Raw genomic sequence first — 12539 nt, 5'->3', positions numbered from 1 at the left:
CTTTGGCAATTGGACTCCATGGCATTAAAGTCCCTCCCCTCCCCAAACCCTGCCCTCCTTAGGCTCCGCCCCCCAAAAAAACCTCCTGCTGGTGGCGAAGAGGGACCTGGCAACCTTAAATGGGAGGGAGTTGGCGAGAGTTGCAGAGCCAAGAGGATTCCCAGGCAGCAACTTGGAGGCAATTCAGGCCTCTTTATATCTTTTTCTATTGCAAGCCCAGGGCAAAATAAATGTGTAAGCAAATGCTTCTTCTCGAAGATGGGGCTTGCTCTCCTGGCAGGCATCAAGCCTAGGGATGGGCTGTGCTTTCTAAGGCCCCTTAATGTGGGATTTGCAGCTGCTTCTAAAGTTTATTAGGGGTTTGTTTGGGCAAATCTCGTTTGGGGATTCTACAATTCTGGGGCTACCACTGAATAAAACCTTGCTCCATGGAGAGGTTGTTTTGACGTCCCGCAACGATGAAACACAGGGCAGAGTCCCAATGCAGATCTTAACTGACAGGAGGGTCACATACAGAGAAACGTGGTCTTGTGTCGTAGTATGTAGGTCCAAGGGAACGAAGGCTGTTAACAATTAAAACCAGCACATGGAACGGAGATGAGGACCTCATTGGTAGCCAGATACAAAACTGGATGTTTATGCTTTTACCAATACCCATCCCCCAGATGTAGGGTTGCCAACCTTCAGGTAGTAGCTGGAGATCTCTTTGACTTTATACCAATAGAGATCAGTTCACCTGGAGAAAATGGCCACTTTGGCAATTGGTTTCTATAGCAATTGGTTTCCCTCCCCAAACCCCACCCTCCTCAGGCTCCACCCCAAAAACCTCCAGGTACTTCTCAACCCTGAGCTGGCAACCCTACCCAGAGGGCAAGCCACAGTGCAGGCAGCACTGCTTTGCACTAAGTAGAAGTCTTAAGTAGTTAAAGATAATGGAAGACGATTGCAAGAACTCTCTTCTCTTACAAGGGATAAAGCCTAATAGATTAGGTAAAATTACCTATAAGGAAGGGAATAAAATGTCTTGAACATGGACAGCAATTAAAGTATATTGTACAGCAGTCTCTAAGCCTTGTTCTAGAACAAGGTATGATCATGATATCTCAGAGCAAGTCCACAAATTACAAATTGCTTAACGCTGTAAGGGGATGTGCCCTGTCATGCTGACTAGACTAATGAAAGGTGCTCCTTGCCATAATGCCACCAGCACCTCTAGGTATAATCCAGGAGCATCCTCAGGCTGTGAACCTCTGGCTGAGAGGCCAACTTGATCAGTAACAATTGGGGGATCTGCGTTTGGTCCTTTGAAGAATTATATGGTTAGTATGTGTTCATTTATGGATGTAGGAGACAGAGAACCAGGAAAACAATAGGAATCTGGTGGAGCTGAGTGGAGGAAAAAAGGAGGAAGTGCCTGGAAGACAGAATTCTGTAATATAGGCAGGAGAGGATGGGGGTTTCCTTTATTGCTTGCATTGAAAATGGAAAGCAAGAAGTGGCCTCATGATCTAACAGCTTCTAAGGAAGTTTCCAAGTCTCCGGTTGTTTCCCCCGCAAGTCCCTTTCCTGTGTCTGCATATATCAAAGTATTTATGATGTTGAGATTGATGGGGTGTCATAAACCCATGTCTGAAATTCCTTGAAACAGAGCATAGTACTTAGTATTCTTCATAACACTGACTAGATTCTGTGCTGAGATGTAATAGAATATGGTTTTAGGTAGGAAAGAAATACATTCCAGCCAGCACTGGGTTTTTAAAAAAAATATATCTCTATATAGCGGCTACAATTTAGATCGCGGGGGAAGCCCTGTTAATTACCGCTGACTGTCTCCAGCGGCCATGATGCAATAAATAGTCGCAGAGCACAAAGCAGTTTTTGCAATATAAATATTTGTGACCGATTGTCGTAGAGTCACAGTGCAAAACATGTTGTACGTGTCTGCTGAAATGCAAGTCCATCCCTACTTGGTTTAAGCCTCTATGCATCATGTCCAGCTTTGTGTTGCAATGCTTGTGACTCAGATACCACAATTTATCCTTGGAGAGGGCTTCAAAGATGTCAGCCAGGGTTGTGAGGTAGGATCGCTACTCTAGTTGTATACAAACAGGACAGCACTTGATAACATCCCTAAACACAGGAGATTAATGGGGGGTGGGGAAGGTAACGACAAGTGTCGAGTGGCGTAAGACTCTGATACATCTCTGTGTTCATGTATGGGATAATTATAGGAAACAAAGGGAGGTGTATCTCCCTTTGGGGAGGGTCAAATTAGTATTCATTGGGTGACCTTGAGCCAGTTATTCCCGGGGAAAGGGAAATCCACATATGCCCCGAGTGTAATAAATAAAGCAATTTTTAAAAATGGGAAATAGGCTCTATTAAGGCATTTTGTAGTATAATATTGGAAATGTCCTTTGGCTATCAAGGCTTAATACACACAGCAGAATGAGTGCCATGTGTTATGCAAGCACACATATTCAAGGATGGCTCCAAGACAGGGTAAACCTTAACAATTTATTTACAACTCAGGACAAAATAGCTTCTTTGGCTCATGCTTTCATATCTACAAAGCAAAGACTGATTCCTTAGCCGGAAGAAGTCCTTTCCCTGCTGGCTTTGCATGGTTGTTCAAGAGACAGTATCATACCAGCATGGTGTAGTGGTTAAGAGGAGGCTGCAGCGCCTCCTCTCCCCTTTCACCCTGGGTACACCAGCGGTGAGAAGAGCGAGGCTGTGCCTGCTTTTAGCAGGCGAAGCCTCAATTTTCTCTATGGGGCAAAAAGCCCCATTTAAAATTTTAAAAGCCTTTAAAAGGGTTTTTTTTTTTTTTTAGTTTTTTGGCACCGGGGAAAGGATTAGGAGGAGGAGGAGAAGAAGAAGAAGAAGAAGAAGAAGAAGAAGAAGAAGAAGAAGAAGAAGAAGAAGAAGAAGAAGAAGAAGAAGAAGAAGACTTTATATGCCGACTTTCTCTACCACTTAAGGCAGACTCAAACCGGTTTACAATCACCTTCCCTTCCCCTTCCCCTCCCCACAACAGACAGACACCCTGTGAGGTAGGTGGGGCCGAGAGAGCTCTAAGAGGGCTGTGACTAGCCCAAGGTCACCCAGCTGGCTTCATGTGTGTAGGAGTGGGGAAACAAATCCAGTTCACCAGATTAGCCTCCGCCACTCATGTGGAGGAGTGGGGAATCAAACCCTGTTCTCCAGATCAGACTCCACCGCTCCAAACCACTGCTCTTAACCACTACACCATGCTGGATGCTCCGCAACGGTGCTTCCTCCCTGCCGTTCCCCCGCACCGAAAGCTCAGGAATGCACTGTAAGAGTCTGTCTGTCTGTCTCCATTTCTGCACAAATCACAAGAGAGTATCCTCATGGTGGATCTGCGAGGTTTGGCGACGCATCCAATTTTGTTGTCCGCACGTCACCTCTTTCTCTCTGCCTCAAACACCCATAAGGAAAGAGGACGGTGGGGCCATTTTCACACTGTTCGGTGGCTGTGTAGTGTGCCAAGTATTCTTATATTACAAAAGGAGGCCTTCTGGTATGTTCCTAATCAGTTCTGTTGCGCTTCAAGCTTTTCTGTCTTCACATACATAATCTCCGGAACAAGCATCACAAGACTGCAAACACAACGATCAATCACCATGGTGTGTTTTCTCGCACAGCTGACAGAGAATGGAATGCCTCAGTGGCATGGACACTGTGCCAGAGGATTTCAGAAGCTTTGAAAAATTGTCAATATTAACTTTCCTTGAGTGTACCCAGCAAAATGTGTCAACACCGCTATTTTTGCCTTTGCTTTCAGGGTGGATGGAATTTTTCATGCTCCAGTGCACACAGGGACTCGCCCACATTCTCTTTAAGATCTAAAAGAGAGACAGGAATAATTTTTTTAAAAATCCCAGATAAAATATTTTGTGTTTCCTTTCCCTTTATTCTTCTTTGGAAACTTTATGCAGTGCTGCTAGGTCTGGCAAAGAGGCTGTTACAGACAGGAGGAAAGCAGTTAAGAAAGCTTACATTTTCTGAAGAAGAAGAAGAAGAAGAAGAAGAAGAAGAAGAAGAAGAAGAGGGGGAGGGGAGGGGAGGAGGAGTAGGAGTTGGTTTTTATATGCCATTTTCTCTACCATTTAAGGGAGACTCAAACCGGCTTACAATCACCTTCCCTTCCCCTCCCCACAACAGACACCCTGTGAGGTAGGTGGGGCTGAGAGAGCTGTAGCAGAGCTGTGACTTGCCCAAGGTCACCCGGCTGGCTTCATGTATTGGAGTGGGGAAACAAATCCAGTTCACCAGATTAGCCTCCGCCGCTCACATGGAGGAGTGGGGAATCAAACCTGGTTCTCCAGATCAGACTCCACCTCTCCAAACCACCGCTCTTAACCACTACACCGGGGTGGTGATTTCTGCCCCCTTTCCACTGCCGCCCATTGAGGGCATCACATGCACCAAGAGGGGCATTTCAGAATCCCTGGCAATGCCTCCAAGGACTTTGGGACAGACAGCATGGATTGTGTGCAGCTGTGAATCAGCCTACCGTTATGACCCAGGGTTGTGAGGCATAGCTCTCAGGTTGCTCTTGCCCGGCTTGACTGGTGCCCCTGAGCATATCGTTTCCTGCAGCGACAGTTTGGGTTGCCTGGTGCAATGATGCTAGTCCTGCACCAGCTTTTTGTAAGTGGCACATTTTAATCTGCGAGGGGAGAGGTGCTTAAAACACACCTCCGCTTTTGCAAACTATAACTGGTTTAAAATATTGTCGAAGGCTTTCACGGTCAGAGTTCATTGGTTCTTGTAGGTTATCCGGGCTGTGTGACCGTGGTCTTGGTATTTTCTTTCCTGATGTTTCGCCAGCAGCTGTGGCAGGCATCTTCAGAGGATGCCACAGCAGCTGTGGCAGACTTGGCCAACCTGAGAAATCAGCAGTGGCTGAACATGGACTGACCCAAACAGGACACAGGGTCTTATTCCAAGACACTGAAATACTGGACAATTCTACCAACTATTTTGTCAGATTGCACAGAGAAGCCATTGAAATTCATAAACATCAGCACAACTTTAACAGAAAAGAAGAGAGTTTAAGAATGAATAAGGCTTGGCTTCCTGTCCTGAAAACCTCCAGACTAACAAAGACTACAGTCCACAATAGCCATGTGGATTAGCTTTGGATTCCTACATGTTTACAGATCACTTCAGGATACAATGGTTCCACATTAACATACCACACCCTCATTAGCACATTATCTTGATACTTACAGGACAATGATTAGCACATTACCTTTGATACTTTTTGCAGGACAATGACTCAGCTCAAATCCAACCCCCTTCTGACTATATATTACTCTTCCTACACACTTGACACCGAGAGACACTGTCCTTCAGTGTTACTCCTCTGAAGATGCCTGCCACAGCTGCTGGCGAAACATCAGGAAAGAAAATACCAAGACCCTGGTCACACAGCCCGGATAACTGGTTTAACTTCATAATCCTTAAAATGCTTACAAATATAAGCCTCCTCTATGCTGCGGGTAGCTCCCAGTGAAGACTGGGCCCCTCTTCAATGCTGCGTTCTATGATTAGGGCTGCCAACCTCCAGATGGGCTTACAAAAAATCACAATAGCACAGGTAAAGATTCACAACAAATGTACATTACAATTCACGTCATACCTATATACATCAAAATTCACTTCACATCAAAGAATCACTACAATACTTCTTTCTATTTAGATTCAGATTCAGATTGTTTATTTACAGCCCTTAGCCAGATAAAATTACAGACAACAATTTACAGTCCAAGTCTTAATTCACTTAAAATATCAACCAGATTACCTCTACCATTTGGGCTAAGAGAATACTCTATGACGATGTATTTTCACTGCTGCTGTACAAAATTTTGCGACCTGAATGGTATTAAAGGGGTTATCACCTTGTAGGAGCTTTTCAATCTTTTCTCCTTCCCTGTCGGGTCCCATTCTCAGTATAAGGGGCTCAATAAACTTAGAGCGAGGCATTGTATAAAAATTACAGAATAGAAGGACATGCTCAATAGTTTCTAGATCCCCTGATTTACAGGGTCAGAATCTCTCCGCCCTAGGTACCTTCTTAAATTCCCCCTCTAGCATAGCAGAGGGAAGGGCTGTGCACCTAACCAGGGTAAAGGCCCTTCTATATCTGTTTTCTGCTATATCTGTTTACTTATTTCTATTAATCCAGTGATGAATTCAAGTATAGTCCCTTATAGCATAGGGAGTATGCCAATAACAACAAGCAGAGTCAATAGTAGTTCTGTTCCTTTTTCCATAGGATCACACCGATGCTTGTGGAAGAAAAACAATCAAGTCTATATATATTTGGTTGCTTACTCATTGTGTAACACAGAGGTGCCATACCTTTGGCTAACCTCCAGATGGTGGCTGGAGATCTCCTGTTATTACAACTGATCTCCAGCCGATAGATCAGTTCACCTGGAGAAAATGGTTGCTTTGGCAGTTGGATTCTATGGCACTGAAGTTCCTCCCCTCCCCAAACCCCATCCTCCTCAGGCTCCTCCCCCAAAATCCCCAGGTATTTCCCAACCTGGTGCTGGCAACCCTCTTTATGAGAGTGTGGTCCTTGACAATTTGGCTGGGCAGTGCCTAAACTTCTGATCATGAGAGGTCATATTCATGGTATTATTTCAACTTGTCAGTTCCCTAAGATTTCAGAAATACATATATTTGAAAATTGAGATCTAAAATTGCAGCTGACTACCATGCAAATGCATTCGGTTTTGGATCGTGCAACAGTTAACAATTACAGGGCTGATAAAAATCTCTCACTTGGATCTTAAAAGAGTTGAAGAAAATAAATCAATGTTTTGTTTGAAAAGAACAAGAGAGCATTGGGTTGCTGGAGCGCACCCAAGCAGGTTGCAGTTTGTTGATGCTGTTTTTGCAAGCTGGTCTAATTATCAAATAAGCCGATATTCACTCTGGATTGTTCAAATTGCTATCTCCAGCAGAATGTATGCATATTTTGCCCTTTGAAGTTCTTCAGCGGCATCCTGTGAGAACCTTGACTGTCTTGTTTTGGAGTTTCAGTGATAAATAATGCAAAAGCTACCTCTCGATGTCATTCAATCCCATACTTTGTCTGCTTCAAGAATACATTGTGAATATGGCATGGTTAATTATTCTGTGATGGTGCCCTCTAGTATTGTCTCAGGTAGTTGGGAGGACATACTTTTTATGGAGGTTCTGTTTGAAGATGTATTTTGCTGGAACGGTCTATTCTCCTTGCAGCATAGATAGAGGCTGGAGAGGATCAGAGGAGCATGACTGTTACATAAGTTGCTGTGGAAAACAGGCAGGAGAATGCTGCTGCAGTCATCTGGTTTGTGGGCTTCCTAGAGGCACCTTGAGGGCCACTGTGAGAACAGACTGCTGGACTTGATGGGCCTTGGTCTGATCCAGCATGGCTTCTCTTATGTTCTTATGTTGGCCTAACAGATGTGCACCTCATGCATCTGATGAAGTGAGCTCTCCCTCATGAAAGATTATGTTACAATAAATTTCATTCATCTTTACTGTGCCTAGGGTTGCCAATCCACCACTCAGAGCAGCAGAGTGAAAAAAATAAAATTAAAAATGGCTGTTGGTCCTATAGTATGACATCACTTCTGGAGAAAAACAGAGTTTCCAGTGATTCCTAGAGAGGTGTGATGTCACTTCCGGGGTTTTCCCAGAAGTAATGTGACACCATTGTCAATGGTCACCTCCCCAGTCTTCTGCTGGTTGGTAGGTGCCACTGGACTTTTTTTTTTTGGGGGGGCTGCTTCAAACTAAGATAGCTACTCTTCTAGAATTGTCTGGAGGTTGTACTTGGACGGATTAGGTAGAACAGACCGCAACTGAAGTGAGAAAACACAGAGGTGATACCTGAGAGATTCTGGAGAGAAAGATATTGACTGTGACTGATGTGGTAAAAATTTCCAGATTTTTGCAGGTATGAAGTTTTGGTGTCATGCTTAATTGTGTTGAGCCTTTTGAAAGCACACAGCGATAGAAAGAAGAGCTTTTTATCAGCTTCATTTGCAATGCAGATCCACTCCCAGGGGGGTCTTGCAATGCTGACCTATACTTTTGTGACCTGGATATGAGACTATTTTAATTCACTTAATGTTGAGCTGGCCTTGAATTAATATTGAAAGCTTCATCTAGTGCAGTATATATCCATAAATCTCAGGTTGCATGTGAAAAGATCCTGTGCTATATTAAGTGCATTGTTTGCTTGTATTCTTGGGCCCCTATTCATTGTGCTGTTATTAATCTTTAAAGCCCTTCATGTCTGGATCCTACACATGTCAGGGATTATACCAGCACCCCAGACCAATAACTAGGGTGGCCCAACCTCCAGGTGGGGTCTGGAAGTCTCCTGGAATTACAACTGATCTCCAGCCTACAGAGATCAGTTCCCCTGAAGGAAATGGCTGCTTTGGAGGGTGGACTGTATGGTGTTATACCCCGCTGCGGTCCCTCTCCTAAACCCGTCCTTCCTGGGCCCCACCCCCCCAATCTCCAGGAGTTTCCCAACATAGAGCTGGCAACCCTACCAATAACCTTCCAATAACACTTCTCCAGTTAGGGTCCTCAAATTTCCTCAACAGTAAAATGAATTATAGTCAAAGTAATATGATTCTCTGTCCCCATACAGATCTGGGAAAGAGTAGTGTTTTACACTCTCCACACATTACACCATAGTATTGTAGCCCCTTTTGATCTCTATCCTTGCTGAGAGGATCCTAAGATACTGGAGAGAATATAGAGGACAGCAAACGGGGCTGTCAATGAAGATATAAGATTTTGAATACATTTCATAAAGAAATGCCCAGTCCTAAAGAGACAATGGTTTCTCACAGCCTTTTGTGCAAGATTTGGCAATTGGGCCTCTTTGGGGCCGCAGAAGAAAACTGAGGACTGAACTTCCTTTCTGCTAATTATAATTCTTAAACTACCATATCACGCGAGAGCCAGTGTGGTGTACTGGTTAAGAGCAGCGGATTCTAATCTGGACAACTGGGTTTGATTCCCTGCTGCTCCACAGGAAGCCTGCTGGGTGACCTGGGGCCAGTCACAGTTCTCTCAGAACTCTCTCAGCCCACGTGGAGGCAGGCAACGGCAAACCACCTCCAAATGGCTCTTGCCTTGAAAACCCTACGGGGTCGCCATAAGTTGGCTGTCACTTGATGGCACGCGCACACGCACCGTATCTCAGTTTGATTTATCTTAGTCTAAAATATAGAAACGTTTGCTTCGTTGCTGAATTTTGTTGTAAACGATGGAACTCCTTGTTAAAATAAAGTTAGAAACATGTTTGAGTATTAGCAGGAACAGGAACGGTTTCTCTGTCACAGAAGGTGAGATTGGGAAATAATTTCAGAATTCAGAAACTGTCTTTCATCTTGGAAGGCTGGGACCGGGACCAGGGCAGGCTGTATTTACGTGTGGCTGAATTAAATACGCATGACCAGGATGTGTGAAATAAAATTTAAAATAAAAGAGTAGCAGGTGTTGGAGAATTCTAGGCTGCATCAGTGAGAAGAGGCTTCACAATTGCATAGTGAAGGGTTCATAATAGTTATGTTTTCCTTTTTTCCTCCTGTTTATAGAATTTATTTTCCTTGCTATGTTGCGCTGGTTGGGGAGCTTGCATGCATCTTGATGGTCCTCCTCTTTATCCCTGCTCAGACAAAGTCACAGTCCAAAGGAAATGCTCCACGACACAGTGAGTTCTTAAAATGCTGGGCTATTTTAGCGAAAGGAGGGAGTCTGGTAGACCAGGGTTGGGGAACCTTTTTTCCACCAAGGTACATTGAGATATTTATAATATTTGCGGGCCATACAAAATTATCAACTTAAAAATTAGCCGACCCAGCCCCAAGCAGGCAGCTGCCCCAGATGACCACACACACACACACACACACACACACACACACACACACACACACACACACACATGGGCAAGCCGGCAGGCATCCAACCAGTGGCGCACTCGCCCACTTGGTGGCACAGGATGGTCTGTTGCACCAGTCAGGCGTAGCTGTCCAGCCGTATGCCAGAGTTGCTCCTGCTCTGCATGGTCCTGCTCTACATGCTACCTCCGCCTGCAGGGATGAAATGAGGAAACACTGGCTAATAACTCCCCCACACACACACACGCATTCTGGCCCTGCCCCCTTTAACCCCTCCATTGTTGCCACTTCCACCCCCAGCCCTCTTGTAGTACAGCGGGAATATGTTTCTCCATGGCCCAGGCGGGAAAGGGTTAACACAGTTTCTTGGGCCATCCTAGCAGCTCCACAGCTAACGACTCTTCTGCAAGGGGTGAGGGAAGGTTCCTTTTCTCAGCAAAACAAACTCACATCTGCCGTGAATAGAGGCTATTCCTGTCCATGGGAGGGGGCAGATCACCAGTCTTAGATCCTTCTGAGCTAGAGATCTGCCAGGACCCACAAAGGGCCAGACCAAATGATTCTGTGGGCCCTAAATGGCCCCTGGGCCTGATGTTCCCCACCCCTGTGGTAGACTTTCAGTGCGATCCAAAGCAGAGTTATACTCTTCTAAACCCAACAGTTTTGATGGATGTAGACGGGTATATCATCTCAGGATTGCACTGTAAGAGGTTTAAAGTTTTTAAAAAGCCTAACTACTGAATACACATGCCTTGGGTTGGGTGTAGAGTTGCCAGGTCCCTCTTCGCTATCAGCGGGAGTTTTTTGAGGTGGAGCCTAAGGAAGGTGGGGTTTGGGAGGGGAGGGATTTAAATGCCATAGTGTTCAATTGCCAAAGTGGCCATTTTCTCCAGGTGAACTGATCTCTATTGGCTGGAGATCAGTTGTAATAGCAGGAGATCTCCAGCTAGAACCTGGAGGTTGGCAACCCTAGTTGAGTGTGGGCGCACCATGAGGACTGTCAGACATGCACTTGCAAGTTCTCTGTTGGGAACACAATTCCCAGGCAAGTGGGGCTGGACTGAGACCAGGGTTGCCAGGTTCCTGCTGCCAGTGGGAGACCTCCCACCCTCTGCAGGCCCTAACCACCACTGTTCAGCTGGGTGGTGGGAGACAAATGAAAGTGGGACAAATGCCGGTGTCATGACATGATGACATCACTTCTGAAGTGACTGGAAATGACGTCAAGACATCGCCAGCAACACTCTAGCATTCAGTCAAAGCTCTATGGTTAAACCCTAGGATTTTGGCTGAATGCTAGAGAGTTGCTGGAATGGCATAGATCAGGTTTCCGCCAGTTGCCAATTGTTCTGGCAACTCTATGTCATGGGCCAGAGGTAAGTAATCTTTGTTGTTCCCTCTGTTCCAGCGCATCTCAGTCTTGCTTCTTTCCATTTCAGCCAGATCCTTTGCATATTTACTTGGAAGCAAGTTTAACTGAATTGAATGGCACTTACTCTCAAGTAAGTGTGAGTAGAATACCACCTTTCTCCCTGGGCAATATAGTGGCTTCAGTCTACTGCATCCTTGTTCATTTGGTCTTCGCATGCATGAACAAAGTATCTACTGTGTGAACGCATGAACACATGAAGCTACCTTATACTGAATCAGACCCTTGGTCCATCAAAGTCAGTATTGTCTACTCAGACTGGCAGCGGCTCTCCAGGGTCTCAGGCAGAGGTCTTTCACATCACCAACTTGCCTAGTCCCTTTAACTGGAGATGCCAGGGATGGAACCTGGGACCTTCTGCATGCCAAGCAGATGCCCTACTGCTGAGCCACAGCCCCTCCCCAGCTTTCACCCTGAAAATATTTACTTTTTTCTAGAAAGCATTGCTTTTTATCTAGAGCATTACTTATGTAGAAAATACGCATTCAAATCACAGTGGTCTAGAGTGTTACAGTTCTGCCCCAAGATTTGCCTTCTGTGTTCATTAGAAAAGTATTGAAGGCAAGCAAGGGGTTGATGACAGTGATGGTCGTTGTCACACTGATAGCTAGCTAGTAAGTCCATGGGATGCCTTCATAACCCCTCAGTAGCCTTTTGCTTCAGGAGCTTTAGAGATGGGACTTGTCAACCTCAGGCAGCTGAGTTGGTCTGTTACAACAAAATCTACAGAGTGAGTAAAATTATGTGTTAGACCCAAGAGTGACAAAAAATAACAAAACTATTCCACCTATTCTCTCCAGGATCAGAGGAGCATGCCTATTATCTTAGGTGCTGTGGAACACAGGCAGGATGGTGCTGCTGCAGTCGTCTTGTTGGGGGGCTTTTTAGAGGCACCTGGTTGGCCACTGTTGGCCACTGAACTTGATGGGCCTTGGTCTGATCCAGCAGGGCTTTTCTTATGTTCTTATGTTCTTCTTATGTTCTTATGTTCACCACATAGAATACTTGCAGTGCAGATGATAAATCTTCTGCGAGCAATCTGATAATAGTGAATAAAAAAATAATCCAAATTATGGCACAACATAGTATATTGGTTTAAGCATCAGGTATAGACCTCAGATAGATAGGCAAAGAGTAAACAGGAGAGAAAGAGA

General features: G+C 45.1%; 1 protein-coding gene across 1 annotated transcript in view; it reads left to right on the top strand.

Annotated features, from left to right (window-relative positions):
- The window catches only part of SLC22A18 (solute carrier family 22 member 18), a 108625-nt gene that overhangs the window by 36733 nt on the left and 59353 nt on the right, over nt 1-12539 (top strand). Inside the window, exon 6 of the mRNA XM_056850725.1 lies at nt 9654-9769. Within this exon, the coding sequence (XP_056706703.1) occupies nt 9654-9769 (116 nt within the window). The remainder of the gene's footprint in view (nt 1-9653; nt 9770-12539) is intronic.

This window comes from Euleptes europaea, chromosome 6, assembly GCF_029931775.1.
Source record: "Euleptes europaea isolate rEulEur1 chromosome 6, rEulEur1.hap1, whole genome shotgun sequence".
In the NCBI taxonomy this organism is placed as follows: Eukaryota; Metazoa; Chordata; class Lepidosauria; order Squamata; family Sphaerodactylidae; genus Euleptes; species Euleptes europaea.
Note: the sequence above shows the minus strand (reverse complement) of the source record. Positions and strands in the feature narration are given on the sequence as shown.